We start from the raw sequence: 23,348 nt of genomic DNA, 5'->3' as shown, positions 1-23,348 counted from the left end.
AAGGGGTCGCCTGGTGGATCAGGACAGTCGCTGGAAGCACAGAAGGCCGATTCATCCCCAGCCTCGGAGTTATCATTGCAGGATATCAAGGGGGCGATAGATGGGATGCAATCTTCGATTGGGCGACAATTCGAGACCCTGGCGCACAAGGTGGACATGATTCTGGTTGATGTCAACTTGATTCGCGCGGACCTGGGCAAAACCAATGAGCGGGTCAAGTCCCTGGACCTCAAGACTACTGGTCTCGCGGACGATGTCTCGGAACTCCAGGCTGAGGTTCGTAAGCTACGAACCGCGAATGACCTCTCCGCCCGCCGGCTCGAAGACTTTGAAGGTCGGGCCCGGCGCAACAATGTGCGCCTTATTGGGGTCCCGGAAACTTCGGAGGAGCTCTCCGTGGATTTACTCGTCGAGGACTTGGTGGTGAATCATCTTGCGCCTAAGGGCCTTGGCAAGTTTTTTGCGGTGGAGCGGGCTCACCGAGTGCCTGGTGGACGGCCTAAGGTGGGAGCCACCCCGCAGCCGATTGTCGCCCGGATCTTTAATTTTCGGGATCGAGACGCTATCCTGCAAGCATCGAGGGTGACAGGCCCGGTGCCTTTTCAGAAAGCCTCTGTGAGCTTTTATCCTGACTTCACCCAGATGGTGCAGAAACAGAGGCAGAGTTTCCTGGGGGTGAAGCGGCGGCTTAGGGAGATGGACCTGAAGTATGCCATGCTTTTCCCCGCCAGGCTACGTGTGGTGTATGAGGATCGGACTTTCTTCTTCGAATCACCGGACATGGCGGGGGACTGGTTGGATACGCTCCCTCGGCGACAGCCCGGCCGGGACCGCGTGGATGGAGCGGAAGGCGACCGGGATGGACAGAAGTGATACCTCCGGTGTCGGTCTGTTTTGACTCAGCCCCGGACAGTGACTCGTACCCTACTGCAGTAATGGGAGGGCGGCGGGGGAAAGATGGGAGCTCTTTCCTCCCTTGGGGTACTTTTTGTAGATTTGTTTTTGATAGGGCGACAGGCACACTGCAAGTTGGGGGGGCTTTGTAAGCCGACGCAGGGGTGCAGGGAGGGGGGGGGGATTTGGGATGTTGGGGTTGTTGTTGGGGGTTGTTTTTTTCTCGCAAGGCGTAGCAATGGTTGTCAGTATTGTCCGATCGTGGTTCTCCGGGGGGGGGTGGAGGTCTCTGTGTTTGGGGATGGGGGATAGGGGCTTAAACATAATTAGCTGGAATGTCAATGGCTTAGGGGATCGTATTAAACGGGGGATAGTCCTGCAATTCTTGAAACGGACCTCGCCAGATGTGGTCCTCCTGCAGGAGACCCACCTTATAGGGAATACATGTTATGCACTTAACAGAAAGGGTTATAAATTCATTGCTCACTCGGGGTTTTCCTCGGGCTCCAGGGGTGCGGGCATACTGGTTAGAGCTTCCCTACCATTTGAGGTGGACTCCACCATCGCTGATGACAGGGGGCGCTTTGTGGCTGTGGCGGGGAGGTGGGAGGGCAGAACGTTGGTATTGGTTTCTGTTTATGTCCCTCCTGCCCTGCAGGCCTCCACGTTTGCTGATCTGGGCAAGGCCTTGTTGGAACTCCCCGAAGGGATGCTAGTGGTGGGAGGAGACTTCAATGCGGTTGGGTCTGGAATGCTCGATAGGTACCCGCCCAGGGACACCGGGGGTGCTCAGAAGTGGCTTCCCGACTTTATAGATACTTTTGGTCTGGTAGACTGTTGGAGGCTACGGCACCCCACTCAGACAATATACCTTTCATTCCGGGGCCCACGGGAGTCTCTCTCGGATCGATTACTTGCTCACTCTGGCTGCGCACGCCTCATTGGTATCTGAGGCTAGGCACATGGCACGGGGCATATCTGATCATTCGCCGGTGTGGGCCCGTCTGGATATTGGCCGGGTGGTGGGGGGCAGGGTGGCTCCCATTAACCCCTGGTACTTTCATGACCCCAAGCTGCGCAGTGCGTTGCTGAAGACAGTTGAACACTATTTTCAAGATAATCAGGGTTCGGTTGAATCTGCGGTGTCCTTGTGGGAAGCTTTTAAGACTGTATTGAGAGGGGAGGCCCTTTCCTTGGTAGTGGCCGCCAAGCGGCGGAGAGACGCCGAGGTGACACAAGTAGAGGACGGGATAGCGGCTTTAGAAGTGGCCTTGTAAGAGGATGTTGCAACGGCCACACTGCATAATTTGAGCTTGAAGCAATTGGAATATAGGGATCTGGTGACGAACGCTGCCAAGACCCTCAATAGGGAGCAGCAGGGTCGATTGTACTATGTTGGTGATAAGGCCGGGAAATTGCTGGCGTGGTTGGATAAAAAAAGAGCGTGTTAATCGAGTGGTGCCGGAGTGGTCGATGGATGGGGGAGAGGTTGTCACTGACCCCGACGGTATAGTCCAGTGTTTCTCGGACTATTTTCGTACGGTATACACCTCGGTCTCGGATAGGCCGACTGAGGACTCGTGTGACCTTCTGCGTGATATCGCTCTGCCCTGCCTTTCTGCCATTGATAGGGATGATGGCGATGTAACTGTAGACGAAGTGGCGTGTGCTATCCGTGCGTTGCGCTCCGGTAAGGCCTCGGGCCCAAATGGTTTGCCGTTTGAGCTGTATAAGCTTCGCCCGGATAAGTTGGCTCCTCACCTGCGCGCCATGTTTGTGGAGGCGCGGGTGAATGGGTTTCTTCCGCTTGATCAACGGCTGGCGACGATTGTGGTCATACATAAAGACGGTAAGCCCCGGGACAAGTGTGGCTCCTATCGGCCGATATCACTTCTCAACGCCGAGTCGAAAATCCTTGCTAAGATCCTTGCTAACCGCCTGGTCCGGGTGCTTGGCGACTTGATCCACCCGGATCAGTCGGGCTTTATCCCGCACCGTAACACTGCACTGAATCTTAGACGTCTCCATGGAGTGATTGCTAGGACGGGCACGATGCGAGAGCCGGCTATTGTGGCGTCCCTCGATGCCACGATGGCCTTCGATACGGTGGAGTGGGCATACCTGTGGGCTGTGCTAGCCAAGTTCGGCTTTGGGCCTGGATTTGTAGGCTGGGTGAGGTTGCTCTATGAGGGGCCTCTTGCTAGCGTCGTGGTGAACGGGCGGGCGTCGACACCGTTCGCGCTCGGGAGAGGCACCCGGCAGGGTTGTCCCCTGTCGCCGTTGTTGTTCGCCCTTGCTCTTGAGCCGCTGGCGGCGTGGATACGATGGCACCCCGATATACGTGGGATTCGTTGGTCGCCTGACCACGAAGACCGTATTTCACTTTACGCAGACGATATTCTGTTATACCTCGCCTAAGAAATCTCTTATAGTGGTTTGTGACGTCTTGACTTCTTTCGGTAGGAACTCTGGTCTTGTAATCAATTGGGGGAAGTCATACTTGTATGTCCTGTGTGGGGATGTCCCGCCTGTCCCGCGCAACTGCTCGATCCAGATAGCCCAGCAGGGTTTTTTGTATTTGGGGATCTATATTTCCACCGACCCCATTTTACAATACGAGAAGAACTTGCTCCCTCCCTTGGCACGTCTGCGGCGGGACGTGGCGGGCTGGCGGCGGTTGCCGCTTTCCCTCCTTGGCCGTGCCGCCCTGTTTAAAATGATGTCTCTTCCTCGTTTCCTCTATGCCCTGCAGAATACCCTTGACTTGGTCCCGGCCAGTTATTTCCGTGAGGTCGAAAGCCACCAGCACGCGCTATTGTGGGAAGGGCGTCCGCGCATAGCGATTGCTAAGTTGACGCTTCCATGGTATGACGGTGGTATCGCGCTTCCAGACATTCGACGTTATTATTGGCCCACTCAGTTGAGCGCGATTAACCATGGTGTATATGGTCCGGCGCTGAGCCCCGGCTTTGCCATGGACCGATGGTTACTACGTGAGGGTAATTACCACAGAGCGTTGTACTCGAAGTCGTTGGACTTAACTCTTACGGGGCCCACCAGGGTGGCCGTGCATGTATGGAAGGTGGCGACGGATTCACTGGGCTGGAAGGGTAAGCTTACCCTTGCCACCCCTCTGTTTGACTCCGATATTCTGGGAAAGCTTTGGCATACAAAAGGGTTTGAGAAATGGGACCTGATCGGCATATCCAGGGTTGGAGACCTTTTGGTTAAGGGTAGGATAAAGTCATTCGAGGAGCTGCAGAAGGAATACGAGCTAGGGAGCACGGAGTTCTTCCGATACGCTCAAGTGTGCCACGCCTTGCGATCAGTCCTTGTAGAAAGGGAGAAGGTGCCTGAGTCCTCTCCGTTAGAGGACCGGATCCTGGATGGCCATATGCCAGAGAGTACGATCTCGCTCATTTATAAGAAACTAATTAATGTTCGGGCGGATCTTCTTCTAGGGTTGCGCGATCAATGGACCAGGGATGGCCTCGAACTCGATGATGAGGATTGGCAGTATGCAGTTTCTTCTCCCAAAGAGGTCGCGATCCCCGCGCGCCTGTGGCTGGTGCAGCTTAAAATACTCCATAGGGTCTACGTGACGGGGCCCCGGCTGGTCCATATGGGTTTCTCTGAGGAGGGCTTATGTAAGAGAGGCTGTGGTATGGTGGGCACCTTCCTACATATTATTTGGGAATGCGGTGCGATTATGGAGTTTTGGAAGCGAATCCACGATGTGATGGGGGAGGTGACGGGCATCGTCATGCAGCCTGAGGCGCGGTGTTGTCTCCTGAATGTTTGGGGTCCTACTGACCACGACGCGGCACAGACTCAATGGGTGACCCTAGGGAACATGGTAGCCAAGCGCGACATCGCTCGTCTGTGGGGCTCTACTAGGCCTCCTACATTGACAGCGTGGATGGAAAACATGGATTGGAGCATGTTTAGGGAGAAGACAGTGTATTGTGCTCGAGGGCGCCCTCGGAAATGGCACGCTGTATGGGGGCGATGGAACCAGTACAGAGGGGGCATATGCCTGCCCCCAGACCCGGACCCGCCTGAGGAGCAGCTCTCCCCTTAGCTTTCTTTCCGGCTTTGTACTTCTTGCTGGTATGTGTTTGTCTTCCTGAGTCTCTGACTTCCCCTCCTTTCCCTTGCTATCGACCTGTGTCTGTTGGACGAACTGGGGCTCGCTCCCCCTGATGGGAACCCTTTTTATGCTTTCAGTACTTATGCTTTCAGTACTTATCGCCTTGCTTCTGTTTAGGTTTGTGTTTATTTAAAACTGAACCTTTGACTCTCCTGTCAGTGAAATGTGGACGCTCGCTTGTGTTGTGTTTCTAAAGCTGCCGTACCTCCGGGTTGTCGGCTGAATAGCTGTGTCACTGATTTAAAAGAATAAAGGTTTAAAAAAAAAAAAAAAAAAAAAAAAAATCTCTTTTGCACTGCACTTTGATGGCGATTCGTCATCAGTAGAGATTAGGCATGAAAATATTTGGGGTTGTCGAGCAGGCTGCCAAAGTCTTCTCGGGTCACAGTACCTCTCCAGGCGCGCAGGTGCTCAGCAACCCCAAATATTTTCATGCCTAATCTCTACTGATGACGGATAATAATCCAGAAACACGTGTTTAGAGATGGCCAGCATTGATCTGCACCAACCTAGTGAAACACTCGAAAGAACTTTTGTGCAAGTACACACGCTTGATGAACTGCATCCACCATAATGCTTAGGGGAGAGCCCGCTGGGAGGTGAAGCAGTGTGATCCCACATTTGTTTCCTAAAATAGAATTATGAAGTGTTTTTTACTGCCGGTGGCGGAGGTGTCACACTGTCCCGAAACAGACTAAATTCATGATCCAGCAAAGTGTATTGCAGATGTGTACTGTACCGGTTATAAAACAATACAATTATTATTTTTTTAAAGTTTTTTTTCTAAAAAGTCGAGTTCTAGCCTCATGCACTAAAAACAGAATGTGCTATTCACATTCCATGCCATTTCTCATGACACCAGTAGATCAAGCTAAAATAAAAATCAATATGGTTTTATTGACTGTCTAAGACCACATGCCACCATAAATACCACATTCAGAATGCAAGTGGGCCACCAAGCCCAAAAAGCAAACTCTGGATCCTGGCAGTAAATGAGATGACAACACGTCAAAGGCATGGCCAATTTTGCCTATGGAACCCTAGCTCTTCCTTATTTAGAAAGAGCAGCCGCCACTACGGAGTGATGATCTATAGGTTGCAGTCAGCGAGCGGTGCTTTCGTACCTTTCCGAGGCAACACCATTACACTAGGTTCTTGGCCGAGGGGGGAAACCGAGTAATGTGGATGTTAATGAAGAGCACAAATTTTCCTAAAACGCCGAAACGATTATGCTGCCCAACTTCTACTGACAAAAAAAATTACTCAAGTATCGAAATCAGTTAGAAAACACGTGTGTTCCCCTTCAAGATTACCGTCTTATAATAGCACTATACAAATACTTTACATCACTAAAATCACATTTACAATTTTAAAAAAATAAGGTATTTTTAGTGTTTCAGGGGTAGGATGTGTGAAGGTTTTATTATGTATAGGATGTTAGGTGGTGTCAATGAAGTAGGTGTGCTGAGTTTTTAGGTCTCACCTAGGCAGCATATGCGCGGTCTCTTCGAGACATAATGTTCCTACAACATGAGCTTTAAGCACCACCCATCTTTACAATTGGCTCCTCTTACTGTCCTTTGTAATGCTGGTTTTTGATTAGTGAATAGTCTTTATAGTTCCTCCTTTTAGACTTTTGTATCTTCCCATGAGGACTGCCCGTTACATGTATTTTTACTCTTCAGGTTATTTAGGATACTTTGAGAGCACTCTTTTTTGTTGGCCTGACTCTGCTCGTGTTAAGTGTTCTGTTTACTTCATGCTCGAGCTTCATGAAACGCTTCAGTCTTGCCTGTCTTCGGTGTTTATTATGCTTCGCCGCCACTCAATCTTCCCGTGCTGTCCCAAACACTGCTTTTTTTATTTATTTTTTTGCAGTGTTATATACTGCGAACTATACTCGAAGGTATCAGAGCGCTTTACATGACCACCAATTTGCATTACAGACTGACACATTCAATTTTCAGGCAGGGGAGATTAAGTGATTTGTGAAGAATCACAGGATGCTCGAGTTGATGCAGAGACTCATACCTGGTTCCCTAACTTTAAGATCAGCCATTACGCCACATCCAACCGCTGCTCCCTCTTCTCCTGTTCCTCCCTCTTTGCTCCTCCTTACATGATCAATCCTTCTAGGCACGCCTCCTCGTGATTTCTACCCTCTCAGGTCCCGCCCGCCTCTCTGGTTTCTCCCTCTTCCCTCCTTCTCTGGCTACTTCGAGCCCCTCTTCACTGAGTTTGGTCTTTCTCCCCTCCCTCCTCTCTGGTTCCTACCTGTTCCTGCCTAGCCCTTGCTCACAATGCTGCGTGCCTCTCAGTCTGGTGTCAAACAACCATGGCGCCCCCTTATTGCTTCCTGTGCAAAGATCACTTCCTCCAATACCGCCTCATCTCTGTCATGGCAGACCCCCTCCAGCCTGCTCACACAGCTCAGAGCACAGCCTGCCCCTGTTTTTATAAATACCCGGAATGGCCTATTCACCCATCGATTTTCAGAGCTGGCCACCCGCTGGGTTTGTATTATCCACAATTACTGTGATAACTGTGCAAATACTCATTTGACGACTACGTGAACCAGAGTGCACCGGGGGCATGTTACTTCCAAAACTTGTGAGCATAACTGGTAGCTTCAGAGGAAGCTGGACTCAGCCTTCGGTCTGCCTTGTTAAAATGGTGGCATGGTTAGGAGACTTCAAAATAAATTCATTTTTATTCTTATAGCCACTGCATTTGAAAATCTGGACATTCAAACAACCACTGCTGCAGGGTTTACGAAGGATTCATGGTGGTGATGCAGTGGATAGTGCACAGGCAGCACCCGGGAGCCAGCACTGACTTTACGCAAAGAATATCAGCAATGGCTAGGCCCGATAGTTAATAGAGGCGGAATTGCACAACCGTGGTTTGAGGGATCTCTGCTTCTATGAGGAGTCCAGGCTAGCGATTGTGTTTCATATACTCCCATTTCATTTTACTGCAAGCAATAAGGCCCTGCCATACCAGTATTTTGTGTCCGGTGGGCTGATATTTTTTATTTCCTCACTTTATCTGTTCTGCTTGTGAGGGGAGTTGAGCTGTTGCTTATATGTTGCTTATACGTGCTGTATCACGCTGTGTGTGATGGAAGCATGCACTTCTCTTTTCAGTTCTGGATCTGTTTCCTGTAAGAGGGAAGCTCATCTGCTGCAGTTCGTAGTGTATCAGGCGGTTGTGTGTGATGAGAGTCCTTTCTGCATAGAATCCAGTGCTGGAATGGCATGGCAACCGTCTGGCTTCTGGTTCCAGCAGGTAGTATTGATCGGGAAACAGGTTCCAGGCCACTCCCAGCAGCTCCACCTGCCTGAGTCCAGGTGCTTTTGGTAGGTCGAGACATCCATCTGTGGGGCAGTCAATGGTGGCCCGTGGCCCTTGGAACTCCCCCTCACCCAAAGTCTGTGGTCAAGAACCTGGGAGTGCTGGTGGTTGATGTCCTCTCGTTTGAGGGGCATGCTAAGGCAGTGGCCGGTAACAGTTTTGGCCTTCTACGCAGCCTGAAGGCCATTCTAGGACTTTTTGACGCACCAATTAGGCAGACGATTGTCCAATCAACCGTGATGTCAAGGTTAGATTATTCTAAGGAGTTGCTATTAGGCGTTAATAAATCTGTGACCAAAAGACTTCAACAGGCTGCCCGCGCACTCTTTGCACTACCTAAGTATTGCCATGCTTCAGACCTTCTCCGACGGCATCACTGGCTTCCTATAGAAAAGAGAGTCTACTTCAATGCCCTATGCATACTCACAAGATCCTCTATGGCCTGGGTCCCCAAATCTTGAGCGAACTGTACTCTCTGTATGTTCCCGCTCGAGCCTTGCGCTCTGCGAATTTGCATCTGGCTGGTGTACCGCGGGTGCGCAGTACAAGAGCTGGGGGGGGGGGGGGTGATGGGGGTGTTCGTTCTGGGCATAGGCACCTGCCCTCTGGAACTCCATCCCTCTAGATGTCCGTAGCACCCAGGACCACTGGATCTTTAGGAAAATGATCACGACATGGCTATTCTCCAGTTACTAACTCCCTTGCTCTTTCTGCCACTGCTAGCTTTAGCTCTGGGACACCTTGTTGCTGGGGCAACCATGCATTCTATAAATCCGAATAACATAACACAACAGTGATAGAGCCTGTCCTGGACAAAGGCAGCAGCTCTGTCGCACTCACTGGGTGGACCACGGGCGAGCAGCTACCTGCAAGCCTCTTTCTCCCGAGTGGCCGGCTCCAAAGCTGAATATGATGCCGTCGGCTACGTACCCACCAGAACGCCTGGTGAATCATGAACTAGGGCCAATTCACGATGGGAGAGGGTATGTTGCTTCACTTAAGGTGGCAACAATTCTAGCACAGGCTCTGCATTTTACCCCTGCATATGTGTAGCTGGCTGAACAATAATCCCTGTGTATATTAGAACTGCCATCACCAATTTCATATTTAGCTGCAGCAGGTGCCTTAACCTCTTGAACCTTATATACAAGACACAAGGGGACGCAGACATTTACATATACACACTAAGAGACAGACATACACAGGAACATGGTCGCACAGATAAACATAGGCATGCACAAACAGACTATATATACAGATATATACAGACACAACCATACAGAGATTTGCAGAGATGCATAGAACACAAACATACATAAAGATATACAGACAGAGGAAGATACAAACATCAAAACAGAGACATGGTTGCACGCACTGCACAGATTGATAGACACATACAAGTTTAAAGTCAATAGACACACACAAAGATAGACAGCTACACACACACACACACACACACACACCCAACACATACAGATGTATGCATACAACAATATACACACAAATACATGAACACAGATACAGGAACACATTGGGCACCCACAGATGGAGGCAACTGCTATACAAATACTACAAAACAGTTGAACACACCCACGCGGATACCTACACACCGATTCATACATAGAGGCCCATGCCACACTTAAACACATGTACAGTTTGGGTATTACAAAATGCTATATTTTGGAAGCACCACTGCATCTTAAACATTTTTGTGTATTTTGTAGCAGTCTATTATACAGTGTGTGATGCAAATTTTAAATAATAACTTACATATTCACACAGGCTCTTGACCTTGCAGCACTAAAAATACACCAGTCACTATTCTCTACTGCACCAAACAAGATGTAATTCTGTTTCCGAAGGCAAAACATGTATTACTGAATAAGACTGCATGACCCAGTTTGTAGAAGTTGTATAGCTCTTCAATCCTAGACGGCACAGCACCTAGGGTGATATGCTGCATTTCAAAACACTTATGAGGTCCCAAAAGCAAGACCTACTGGATATGCCAATGCTTTTTTTTTAGGTTGTCTTTGAATTTGTTGTGAAATGGCTTACTTGCAAGTTTTTGAAGTGAATGCAATTTTTTTTCAGGCTTTGGGGTGTTCTTAATACGATTTTGTTTTTTTTAGGTGGGTATGTTGGGTTTTACCGACACAAATGTCCTACACACACTGGATGTTTTAATATTGCTGTGAGAAGAAGTCAGGTTTTTGTTTGCTTTTTTAAACAGTGGAGGCAACACTTTAAAATACATAAATAAAAAATGACTAAAAAAATTATTTGTAAAACTAATTAAATAAAAGTCTAAAAAGGTACTAGTAATAACCATATTAATTCATAATAAAGATAATCTCATGTAAAGGTCTTCAAATTTTTTACATCAGAAAAACGGTCATACAGCCGAAGGAGCACATAGCCCAAAGATCAGAAGGATTGACTGTACTGAATTAGAACCTTCAGGCGACTAGTCTCACCATGGAGTCCTCCAAACAGCATATAAAGATTTAATCAAAGTAATGAAGGCCAAACTTGTAGAGCCCAGGCCTGACCGATTAGAAATATTTTTGACTGGACGGTTACATCTACAAAAAAGAAAAGTGAGAAAATGAATCCAGAAGTTAATTATATTGCTGGACTACTATCAAAATAAAAAAATAAAAAATTTTAAAGAGATACAGCAACTCATGATTTTTTTGTAAAAACGTGTAATGATTTGAAAAATGAAAGCAACTTGTGGATCTATCATACCTGGCTGCTGCCTTTTTGGTCCACAAAAAAAAAAAATTTAATTCAGTGGAACAAATGGGACTGCTGTCACACTCAGCTTTATGAGTCCATTCACCCAGACTCCTCAGTGAAGGCTTGGTTTTAAACTTGACATTTGTTACACAAAATATAAAAGTTGCTCTCGTCTCAACATAAATAAAAATAACAAAAAAAGTGAACACAACCACCTACAACCTGCAACTCCCTTAACCTCAAGGAATCAACTGAGACACAGTCTGGGACTACACTTTACAAACTAGTCAAGTACAGCAGATTTGATATGAAGTTTCAACATCCAACCCACTACAATCTAAATAATGCAGTACCAATCACAATGTACGTGAGTTTCAATCTAAGGAAGTATAACCTCAACCATATGTAGTAGAGTTCTGGCTTTGAAGCCACAACATTACCAACAATCTACAAAAGACTCCACCGTAGCTTTTAGCATTCCACCCACATAGGGTAAACAAATACACCAGAGGATACAATAACCCACTCATATGATATACTTAGCTTCAACAATACCCCCAACGAACAATGTGACTGGGGCTTCAAAATCACACCACTGCTGTGCAGAACTTTCAAATAACCACCACTAGTAATGTAGATGAGGCAACCTGAGGATAGTACATGTGATATAGGATGTGAGGCTACAACCCAACACTTACAATGTACAAGAAACTTCAATATGCCACTCTCAAACAGCACAAGAGAATCCATCCCGAACTGCAGTAAGTTCTCAGTGCAAAAGAGATTGATTTGGGGAACTGAAAGCAGTTCCCCCTCGCCAGAACGTACATGAACCTGCAAGAATCCCACAAAATAGAGGAAATGCACTCCCCCCCCCCCCCCCCCTTTAGACTACAACATCCTAACCCCTCATGACCTAGATGTGACTCCATGGGAGATGTCCAAGGCTTTCATGATCAGCACTCTTCCATATCAGCATAACCTGAGGATGGTGGAATTATCACAATCAAACCATTCACACTTGGAAAAAAAGACTTTGCACCCAGTTAAAGGAGCCCCCCCCCTCCCCCAGCACCTTCAGACCCTCACAGGTGAGTAGCGCACTCTATAAACCCCCTGATTGAATGATTGAACTAGCAAAAGTTCAATAGAATGCACCCCGCGGTCTGTTCAAGGGGGGTTTCGGGGGCAGCTGACCAGCGGGAAGTCTGCCCCCTGGCAGATTGGGAGGGTGGTGCAGCCCAGTGGCTGCCATTTTGATTTAGGCAACATATATAGCCCAATTATAGCCTAAGGTAGAATTAAGGTGATCATTTGGGGTCCCTGCCACCTTTTAGGTTCAGGTGACCTAGCGGTAGGGAGCATATCCCTGTCGGTTTTCCTCAGGACTAGTTAGTGCTTTGCCATTTATTGCAAGCTAGGTTTTAAATGTCTTACTTTGATTAACCATGCCCAGCGACACTCGTGTGGCAGATGATGCGGCTTTTGTGGGAGGTTGGACGTCGCAATAGGAGGGGTCCGCCCAACTCGACGAATGCGGCTGCCGCAGTTGTGGCTTTTCCCCACCATGGGGGCCAAAGAACACAGTGCAAGGTCCAGCGCTACAGCTAGAGGGGTAGTCCCTCAAAGTGTTGCAAGGAGATGAACGGGGCTTCCTGGTGTGGGCCGGGCTGAGGCCCAAGTCGGCGCCAACACTGTGGGGGCAGCGGAGGGACGGCGGAGAAGACGTGCTAGGGATTCCAGCGTTGTTGCGGCCTCGCCTTTACAAGTGTTGTCGGGGCAGAGCAGCCCTGCCACACAGTATGACCATCTACGGAGCCACAAAAAGCAAAGACCGGAACAAGCGGGCAGCATTTGTTGAGCAGCCAGCGCTTTCGGTGGTGGGAGGGTTTTATATAAACGAGCTGCATCTTCAGAACCACTCATGGAGGCAGTTTAAAGTGTCGAGGAGTGGGGGGCAGAGGGAAGCCTACAGGGCAGACGTGAGCCTGATGCTAAGCCAGCTAGTGGGAAGTGCACAGCTGGCCGAGAGTGATGAGATGGAGGGCCTGGGGTGAGAGTGAGGGGGCAAGGTCCCCATGCCTGGTTGGGGACACAGCAGACTGGGGACTGGATATCTTTGACACTGGGAGGAGGCTACGAAGGGGGAGGTGGACAGGGTGGCACAGGTGGAACCGTAGATGGGAAGAGGTGGGTCCCTCCAATGGGGTGGTGAAGGGCCACAGCCTCGGGGGTGGGCGGTGGACCTTCCAGGAAAGGTTTTCGTCACAGAGGTGGGAGAGTATGCAGTGGGGATAAGGCGGGGTCCTGGGTCCGCGTTAGAGGCGGCCATGCTAGAATGGAGTGGGGAGAAGGATGCCATGAATGAGGAGATCCTGGAGGACTGAGATTTCACAGTTATGACAAGGCAGGGGCCCCAGGTTGGGGGCTGGAGGGAGAGCGTAGAGGTCCTGGGACAGGGAAGAACACCAGAAGGGGTTTGAGAATTTTCTGGGTACAACAAACAGGTCGGGCCGGGCACAGGAAGCCAGCACACCAGTCCTGTTATCTTTCTTGCAGGTTAAGGGGCGGCATGGAATTCCAGACTCAGTAGTGCTGGGTATGGCTCGTCAACACCAAGGGGAAGAGAGGGCTGAGCCCAGTGCGGTTTACCTGACATCGGAGGGGGATTACTTTGTGGGCGACATACGAAGGTCCAGGGCAAGCTTGTTGGGCTCCAACAGCTGGGAGGTCTAGAATGGCCTCTAGTGCAAGTGAGACAGCAGGCAGACGAGTAGCATCGGCGAAACAGCAGGAAAGGGCTAATTCAGCCCTGTGCTGTGCACTACGGTGGTGACTTTTGAATTAACTTCTAAGCCGGACATGAGGGTGGGCCCCAGCTGGGGCGATGTAGAGGACTCACTGGAGGTCACAGAAATTGGACTATGAGGAGGATAGTCTGGGGGAGGAGGAAGAGCAGGATGAGGAGCCGGGCTGGGGGAGGGGTCCACTAATCAAGTGCCCAATGTGGTGCAAGTGAACAAGGAATGGCGGAATAGGAGCTTGGCGGAAGAGAGGCCCCTGGCAAGCCTGACTGCAACAGCACAGGCCCGACCTAGGGACCAAGTAAAATCAAGGCCACACTTGGGGCACTAAAAATTGCATCCATAGGCATGGATGTGAGCAGCTTGCCAGGAGGGTAGGGGGAAAAGTCTGTGTAAAGGGAAATACGTGATGGATGTGGGAGTAGGCACTGAGGGGCGGGACAGTACCTAGTGTCAGTGCAGCAGCGTAAGTAACAAGGAGGTGGGTGTGGTCAGAAGAGGCAGGAGATATGGTTGGGCCTGAAAGCAAGGAGCTTAAGTTTTTTAAAGTTACCTTATATGGGCATGAGTAAACCTCTGGGAGCTCACCTCATATTGGCCACAAAAAAGCGCTTTTGGGAGAGGGGGATAGTAGGTGGGTGGAGACGCTTTATCTCCTCCAAAGAGAGGTGCGCTCTAAAGATGGTTAGAGAGAGGAGAAATGTGAGCTGGCAAAGCAGCCAAGAGTACCCCTCACAATAGAGAATTGGACTGCAGCATTTCTGATTTACATCAGTGTATACTGCAAGAAATACACAGGGCGATGTGTAGCCATGTTTAAATACATGGATGTAGTACATAAGGCCCAACTCATGGGGTGGAAGAATATGCCTAGGCCCAATATGATGAAGAATTTAGATCTTGTCAGGATTGATATCCGGAAGTAAAATAGGGGGAACTGGATTCTGATCTCTGGCAGCACACTGGGGGGGGGGGGGGCACTTAACTGGTGAAGACCATTTTTACAGCTAGTGGCTTGCTAATAGTGTATTGCACCTTTCAGGGACATCCCACCCAAGGGGTGGGGGAGCACCGGACGTAGAGGTGGAAGGACAATTTGTGTTCGGCAACAGAGCACAGACAGGCGGGTGCAAGAGAAATTGCAGATAGAGGTCTCTCAGGGGAGAATAGCGGGACCCTTTCAGGATTGGCCAATGGCAGACCTAATCGTGTCACCAAACGGAGTGTTGTCAAAGTAAGAAAGGCTGATTTCGGTTGATACAGCATTTGTCCTGGCCGGAGAGAGGGTCAGTGAACGATTTAATTGCGGAATAAGTGGCTTCCGTATGCTACTGTTCGTAGATGTGGTCAGCTCACTGGTAGTGACGGAAAGGGTCCGGGGCGTTGATGGCCAAATGAGATGTGAAGGCAGCTTTTCTGCTGCTTTCAGAGCACCATGATGATTTACAGCTATTGGGTTTACAATTCGTAAGAAAGTGGTATGTGAACAAAGCTCTACCAATGAGATGATCCATTTCATGCTCCCTGTTTGAGTGCTTCAGCTCCTTTTTGAATTTGCTATTTACATGGCATATGGTCCATCAGCGGGTAAGTCACTATTTGGATGATTTCTTTACTGTGGGGGCACATGGTTCAGCGGACTGCCAGGCTTTCCTGGAATGTTTCTAAGAGCCCATGGGTGAACTAGGACTGCCATTGGTGCCAGAAAAAATGGTGGGTCCGCGTTATCATTCTTGGGCATTGAGATGGATTCCATACAAATGGAGGCCAGGCTGCCAGGTACGGGTGGAGTTAGGTGGAAGGACATTTCCAAGAGGACAGGTAGAGGGGAGATCTGGCTTAGCCACTCCAAAACCAATCAAAGAGCGCAGGGGAAGAGTGTCACATTACACACAGTGGGTTCACTAGGCCCCTGTCCATTGGCCTGGGGCGAGTGCTGGGCATCTTGTTGTGAAGCAGATGCCGGTCTGGCGTTTTGCCACAACACTGGGGAAAACAAATAACGGCCTTTCAGCTGCTAGCTTTGCTGTGAAAGGCCTTTTTCACACAGCAAGAGGTCCGTTTTCTGTGCTGCACCCCGCCAACCTCCACCCAAGTTATATTCATTTGCACTCACATACCGGCCATACCATCTCCAGTGGCCCGATCCAACAATACGGAGTGTACTTTACATAATTGCTCCTACTCTCCTGAGTACACCAGTGTTGAACGCAAGAGATAGCAAATATTACCAGAATACTTTTAATTATAGGAAATAAGTCAATGAAATGACGAACATTCATTATTCCTATGATAACCATATAAAAGTGATCTTGCTTACAGATTACCGAGCCAAAAAACACAGCTTGTATGGTTTACATTTATCTGATTCAAGAAGATTTTCTAGGCACACTGTTGAACTGAATACATTTACTAACACGTTTAACTACAACAAACACAGTTTTCAGCAAAATGTAGAACTTTAAAGGGTGACCTGCGTTAAGACAACCAAAAACATAACACACAAAAGAACAATCAAAAGGCAGTGACACTTCTTGCAGGGTGGGTATAGACAGTGGCGTTCTAGAGAAGTGGCTATATGTTTAGAAGGGTGCAGAGGAAACACTACAACCCATCTGCCGCTGGTAGAAGACTGTCCAGATGGGAGGTGTATACCCTCTAGGTTTCTGCGTGGCAAGGTTTATCCTAAACAATTTCTGTGAAGGTTACATGAAGTTTTGAACACACTACACTAACAGCTTCAACATCCATTCCCGTCATTAAAGTACATTTCTTTGTTTCAGTGGGATCCATGTCCACCCACTACAGACATGCATTAAAGTGCACTCCACTAGAAATGTACATAGATCCAAATTCTAACTAACACACCCATACAAATCCTCCCCAGAGCAAAGGTACATACACCCAAGTCATACATATCTACATTCCTAAATATACACCCATACCTGGTCAACAGGGAGATGAACAAAAGTAGCTCATGTTGGTAACCATGAAGAAGTTACAACAAAATAAATTTTATTATGTAACAAAGATCTGTCCAAACTACTTGCAATTAAATTAAAAGTTGTTCTCTTCCTCAGTATGTTGTTGTACACAATGGTGGCAACAAAACAAGTGCCTACATGCACATAAATGTTTTATACAGTACACAAGTATATTAATACACATGTTAAACGACTGCGGATAGACTGCAGTTCGAATCAGATTTGAGCACCAATAAGGCAAGATCTACCAAAACAAGAGAAAGACAAACACATCACTACCATGGAGGAACAAGCAAGACTCCCCAATATTAATTTCCCAAAAAGCTTGACTCATAGCTGGTCTCACCAATTTCTTTCAGCTACCACATATCCTCCGCATTTGAGGGCCTAACCATTTCTCCTAAAAGAGCACATACCCAATTATTCACCTATTTTTGCCCACCTTCACTTCCTCTCCAAAATGGAGTATCCAGTACCTCAAACCACACACATCTTAAAACTCAAAGATTTGATCATGGGCCTGAGGCACTTGGACCTGGGTTAGGGATTTGTTCCAGAAACACAATGTATTTTCATATTGTAACTGAATAGTATTAGATCAATACCTGAAGTAGTCCCTTTTTGATGGCACTTCCAAGAAAGCCATATTTTAAAAGATACCATAATAATTTCAAATAGGTTAACATTTTAGGCTATTTAATTTAGCCTTTTCCCAGGCAGCCCAAACCACACCTACTAGCATCAGCAGTTTCTCACAAGTTAACTCAATCCAAAACCATTGAAAAAACAATGACCTGGATCTTATTTTTCTATTTGGGGGTGGGGGAATTGAATGCAGGAGGAGAAGGTGATGGAGACAGCAGGAAGCACCTCAGCTTGCTTTGGGGAGGGAGTAGGGCCGACACCAACCCGGCTCCTCTGGGTGGAGAGAGCACCCAGACAGCAACCAAGCACGTCGCCGGGAAAGGGACAGACAGCAGTGCATACTCCTAACCAGCAATGTGGGGGCAGGGGGCCCAGCCAGCTAAGAGGTTCGCAGGAAAGGGCTGAGCCAGCCAGCAAGCAAACTCGTTTTGGGGGGGGACAGGACCCTTAAGTCCGACAACATAAAATCAGCCAGTGGGGGAGGGCGCCCTAACAGCTACCCTGTGCTGGGAGATGCCCAGAGAGCAATCTGGCTGGGGGGGGGAAGGGCACCCAGAGAGTATCCCAGGCGGAGAGGCAGGGGGGCACCCAGATAGCATCCCAGCCTGTGTTGCACCCAGACAGAATCCCAACCTGAGGGGGTGGAGGGAGGGGGCGCCCAGACAGCAACCCAGCCTGGGGGGAGAATGTGAAGGGGTGCCCAGACAGCAACACAGCCTGAGGGGAGGTTGTGAAAGGGTGCCCAGCCTGGGGGGGGGGGGGGGGGGTCAGGCAGCAACCCAGCTTGGGGAGGGCAGGGGCGAGGTTGTGAGGGGGTGCCTAGGCAGAAACCCGGCTGGGGGGTGGTTATGAGGGGGTACCCAGACAGCACCCCAGCCTGGGGGGGGGGGCGGAGCCTCCACACAGCAAGTCAGCCTAGAGGGAGGGTCATCCAAACAGCAATCCCGCCTGGGGAGGGAGAGAGGGGCATCCTGACTGCATTCCCACCCGGTGGGGGGGGGGTACAATCCAGACTGCGGGGGAGGGCGGCATCCAGAAAGCGATCCCACCCCGGGGGAAGGGGGGGGGGGGAGAATAGAGATGGGCATCCAGACGGCTGAAAAATAGAGAGGGGCATCCAGATGGGGGGGGGGGTGGTGGGGGGGGAGAGACAGGGGCACCCAGCTTAGGGTAACGGGAGGGCGAATCAAGATGGCAGCCCAGCCTGGGTAAGGGGGCGCATCCAGACTGCAACCCAGCCTGGGTAAGGGGGCGCATCCAGACTGCAACCCAGCCTGGAAGGGGGGGGTGTTCCCAGACTGCAACCCAGCCTGGAAGGGGGGGTGGAGGGTGTTCCCAGACTGCAACCCAGCCTGGGAGAGGGGGGGGTTCCAGACGGCAACCCAGCCTGGGAGAGGGGGGGGAGGGTGTTCCCAGACTGCAACCCAGCCTGGGAGAGGGGGGGGGTTCCAGACGGCAACCCAGCCTGGGAGAGGGGGGGGGGGGGGGGTTCCAGACGGCAACCCAGCCTGGGAGAGGGGGGGGGGGTTCCAGACGGCAACCCAGCCTGGGAGAGGGGGGGGGGGGTTCCAGACGGCAACCCAGCCTGGGAGAGGGGGGGGGGGGGTTCCAGACGGCAACCCAGCCTGGGAGAGGGGGGGGGGTTCCAGACGGCAACCCAGCCTGGGAGAGGGGGGGGGGTTCCAGACGGCAACCCAGCCTGGGAGAGGGGGGGGGGGTTCCAGACGGCAACCCAGCCGGGGAGGTGGGTGTTTCCAGACGGCAACCCAGCCGGGGATAGGGGTGTTTCCAGACGGCAACCCAGCCGGGGATAGGGGTGTTTCCAGACGGCAACCCAGACGGCAACCCAGCCGGGGAGGGGGATAGGGGTGTTTCCAGACGGCAACCCAGCCGGGGAGGGGGATAGGGGTGTTTCCAGACGGCAACCCAGCCGGGGAGGGGGATAGGGGTGTTTCCAGACGGCAACCCAGCCGGGGAGGGGGATAGGGGTGTTTCCAGACAACAACCCAGCCGGGGAGGGGGATAGGGGTGTTTCCAGACAACAACCCAGCCGGGGAGGGGGATAGGGGTGTTTCCAGAAAACAACCCAGCCGGGGAGGGGGATAGGGGTGTTTCCAGAAAACAACCCAGCCGGACGGGGGGGGGGATAGGGGTGTTTCCAGACAACAACCCAGCCGGACGGGGGGGGGATAGGGGTGTTTCCAGACAACAACCCAGCCGGACGGGGGGGGGGATAGGGGTGTTTCCAGACAACAACCCAGCCGGACGGGGGGGGGATAGGGGTGTTTCCAGACAACAACCCAGCCGGACGGGGGGGGGGATAGGGGTGTTTCTAGACAACAACCCAGCCGGACGGGGCTGGGGGTTTCCAGACAACAACCCAGCCGGACGGGGCTGGGGGTTTCCAGACAACAACCCAGCCGGACGGGGCTGGGGGTTTCCAGACAACAACCCAGCCGGACGGGGCTGGGGGTTTCCAGACAACAACCCAGCCGGACGGGGCTGGGGGTTTCCAGACAACAACCCAGCCGGACGGGGCTGGGGGTTTCCAGACAACAACCCAGCCGGACGGGGCTGGGGGTTTCCAGACAACAACCCAGCCGGACGGGGCTGGGGGTTTCCAGACAACAACCCAGCCGGACGGGGCTGGGGGTTTCCAGACAACAACCCAGCCGGACGGGGCTGGGGGTTTCCAGACAACAATCCAGCCGGGAGGGGGTGGGGGTTTCCAGACGACAACCCAGCCGGGTGGGGGTTTCCAGACGACAACCCAGCCGGGTGGGGGTTTCCAGACGACAACCCAGCCGGGTGGGGGTTTCCAGACGACAACCCAGCCGGGTGGGAGTTTCCAGACGACAACCCAGCCGGGAGAGGGGGGGCTTCCAGACGACAACCCAGCCGGGAGAGGGGGGGGTTCCAGACGACAACCCAGCCGGGAGAGGGGGGGGTTCCAGACGACAACCCAGCCGGGAGAGGGGGGGGGTTCCAGACGACAACCCAGCCGGGAGAGGGGGGGGGTTCCAGACGACAACCCAGCCGGGAGAGGGGGGGGGTTCCAGACGACAACCCAGCCGGGAGAGGGGGGGGGGTTCCAGACGACAAGCCAGCCCTGTGGGGGAGTAAGTGGCCCCCCAGACAGCAACCAGCCTGTGTACATGCCCAGAGAGCATCCAGCCTGTAGGGGCTGGGGAGGGGGGCATCCAGACATCAACCCAGCCTTAAAGGATGGTTGGGGCACCCACACAGCAACCAACCTGGTAAGGAGGGGGCACCCAGGCAGCGGGGGCTGGGGTGCATACGTCAGCAACCAGCCTCATGGGGAGGGCCAGACAACAACCAGACCCATGGGGGGAGCAACCAAAGACCAACTAAACTCGTGGGTGGGGCAACACAATAAAACAACCCAGCTCAGCCAAATTCGTGGAGGGGAAGCACAACACAATACAACAACCTGGCTCACTGGGGAGGACAAACATCGACCCATCTCATTGGAGGAGAGGGGGCAACAAACACCAACCTAGCTGTTGGAGGTCCAAACAGCAAACGTAAGTAGGTGAAACAGAACCGGGGGAGAAGCAGCAACACAGCTTATTGGTGGCCCCCAAACAGCAACAATGCCCATGTGAGGTAAGGGGGTGGCCAAAGCAACAAGGTTCATGAAGGTTGGAGGCATAAAGCAACCTAACTCTATGAGAATAGTAACTCAGGTAACTGATGGATGGGTGGGCCAGAGAGCAACCTGTCTGTTAGGGGAGTGGACAGCAACCTTTCTCTGTGGTGGGGGTAGAAGGAAATGGCAAACCGGGTAGCTGGAAGAAGGGGGAGGCCAAACTTCAACCCAGCTCATGGTGGCTGTGGAAGGGCACAGACAACAACGGAGATCGTGGTGGTTGGGAAGCAAACTGGGTGGCGGATTTGGTGGCATGGGCGCAGACTTTAACTGGACTGGTGGTACCCATGGGTGGTAGGAAAGATGGGTGGAGGCAACCGGATTCATGGGTGCAGACCACAACCGGGTTTGTTGGGGGTCGGAAGGGGGCACAGGGAAGCAGGAACCAGACTTGTGGTGGCCAAAAGGAAGCAGCCTCAGGTTTTGGGGTATGTGAGGGATCGTTAAGACAGAAAGTGCTCGAACACAGAGGGACAAGTGGCAACACTCGCACATGTAGAATGCAAATATCAACAGGCCGTTATTTGGGGGGGGGGGGGGTAAAATAGCACCAGTCCTAGTGTGTGATATGGTCGTATAGCGAAGTGGCTGCTAAGAAGGGGAATAGCAATGAGGATGATGGGAGACATGGGGGGGAGCAAAGTAGTCCTCCTATGATTGCAGGAGAGCAGATGGAGAAGCTGGTGACGATCAAATAGTCTGGGAGCTGGTGTGAGGGACAAAAGCGAGGAGCCTAGTGTATGCCTAATTTGCGGTTGTAGCTCGAAAGGAGGCCTGTGATGGGCGTCTAACAACAGAGTTTGTCTGGGCCAAATAACTAAGATACCGATGTCTGAGTCAAGAATAGTTTGTTTAGACACGTAGTTAAGAGTTGTACTGTTGGAAGATCAATATTTGGGGGTGGGAGGTGAATAGGTACGAACCCCCACCAACAGGCTGCAAACGTAGGCCATGTCACCCTTGCAGTGTGTTAGGTACAGCGCCCCTACCCTTGTGCTGTGTGACCATCCCTTTGTTTACTGAGGGTGGTCCCCGGGGCTCGCGCATCTAAGCCCCCGGGCTGGTGGCGGTTGTGGCCGTTGACTCTGGAGTGCATGTACTGAGGTCAGAGCACACAAAGAGGCCGAGGACGACGCCATCTTCACCCGACAGCCTCGCCGGGGCGGAAGGAGCGGTGTGGTAAAGCCGGCCCATGTCTACATCAAGCAGTTTGGGGTGGGAATGTAGTCCCCCAGGCTTACGTAGACTTAAGCCTCTCCCCTGAGGCAATTTCCCCGTCTCCTTCACCCTTTTGTGTCCCCTTACACCAGCTCACTCACTACAGTTCAGATGCTCCCCTGGTTGGGCCCCTCTCCTTCCGGGTCCCGGTAGTCCCTCGCTGCATCCCCGTGCCCCCCTCGCTGCCCTTTCACTCACCGGCGGTGGCCGTACTTTGCAGATCCCGGTCCTCTCGGCGATCGGCCGAATCTTGCTAATGAAGGCGAAGGGGTCTGCGAACTCCTCCCAGGTGGGCTCAAACACCGGGCACTCCGGGGGCGGCACGAACTCTGCCCCGATACCGCCGACCATGGCGCTACCGGATCACGGATCCCCTCCTAAGGGCCAACCTCCCCAGGTACTCAAAAGTCCCACAGGTATTTACAGTTCCTCTCAGGTACGCCTACCAAACCCTTCGGGTACTCAGACCCCTCAACCTCCGCGTAACCTCCACCACGACTCTTCCCTCAAGTGACACCCACTTTTCAGGTATTCCAACCCCTTTCCATAAATTCCCCAGTCTCAGGCTCCTTCTCCCTCCTCCTTTCTCTCGCCAAACTAACTCGGCCTCTCCCCCGTTCCAGCCCCCCGGAACCACATCACGCTCTGCATATACCTCCGCACACTTGTAAGTAGTCCCAACTCAATGGACTCCAGCGAGGAAAGAGTGTGGGACTGATGGGTAAATTCTATGAAAACCCTTTTGAAAAGGCTCCCACCAACTTGTATTGTTAGGATAATATCTCGCACAAACCCGCAACCGCGCATGGTTACATTATTTATTTTGTTTTTGATTATTTTTTGAGGTTTTTGTATTTTCACGGCGATGGCCCCTGACGCTGACAGTG

General features: G+C 51.4%; 1 protein-coding gene across 6 annotated transcripts in view; it reads right to left on the bottom strand.

Moving 5' to 3' along the window:
• The window catches only part of KDM5B (lysine demethylase 5B), an 897,967-nt gene extending 874,859 nt beyond the window's left edge, over positions 1-23,108 (bottom strand). For 3 of the 6 annotated variants that reach the window (XM_085600377.1, XM_085600387.1, XM_085600423.1), the window contains exon 1: positions 22,660-23,096. In XM_085600377.1, the coding sequence (XP_085456503.1) occupies positions 22,660-22,812 (153 nt within the window). In that variant the 5' untranslated portion in view covers positions 22,813-23,096. Of the gene's footprint in view, positions 1-22,659 lie in introns of all 6 variants that reach the window. The other 3 variants (XM_085600404.1, XM_085600414.1, XM_085600396.1) reach the window with 2 other exon arrangements.
• Between the last annotated feature and the right edge of the window lie 240 nt (positions 23,109-23,348).

Source organism: Triturus cristatus, chromosome 1_2, assembly GCF_964204655.1.
Source record: "Triturus cristatus chromosome 1_2, aTriCri1.1, whole genome shotgun sequence".
Taxonomy (NCBI): Eukaryota; Metazoa; Chordata; class Amphibia; order Caudata; family Salamandridae; genus Triturus; species Triturus cristatus.
This window is presented reverse-complemented; position numbering and strand designations above follow the sequence as displayed.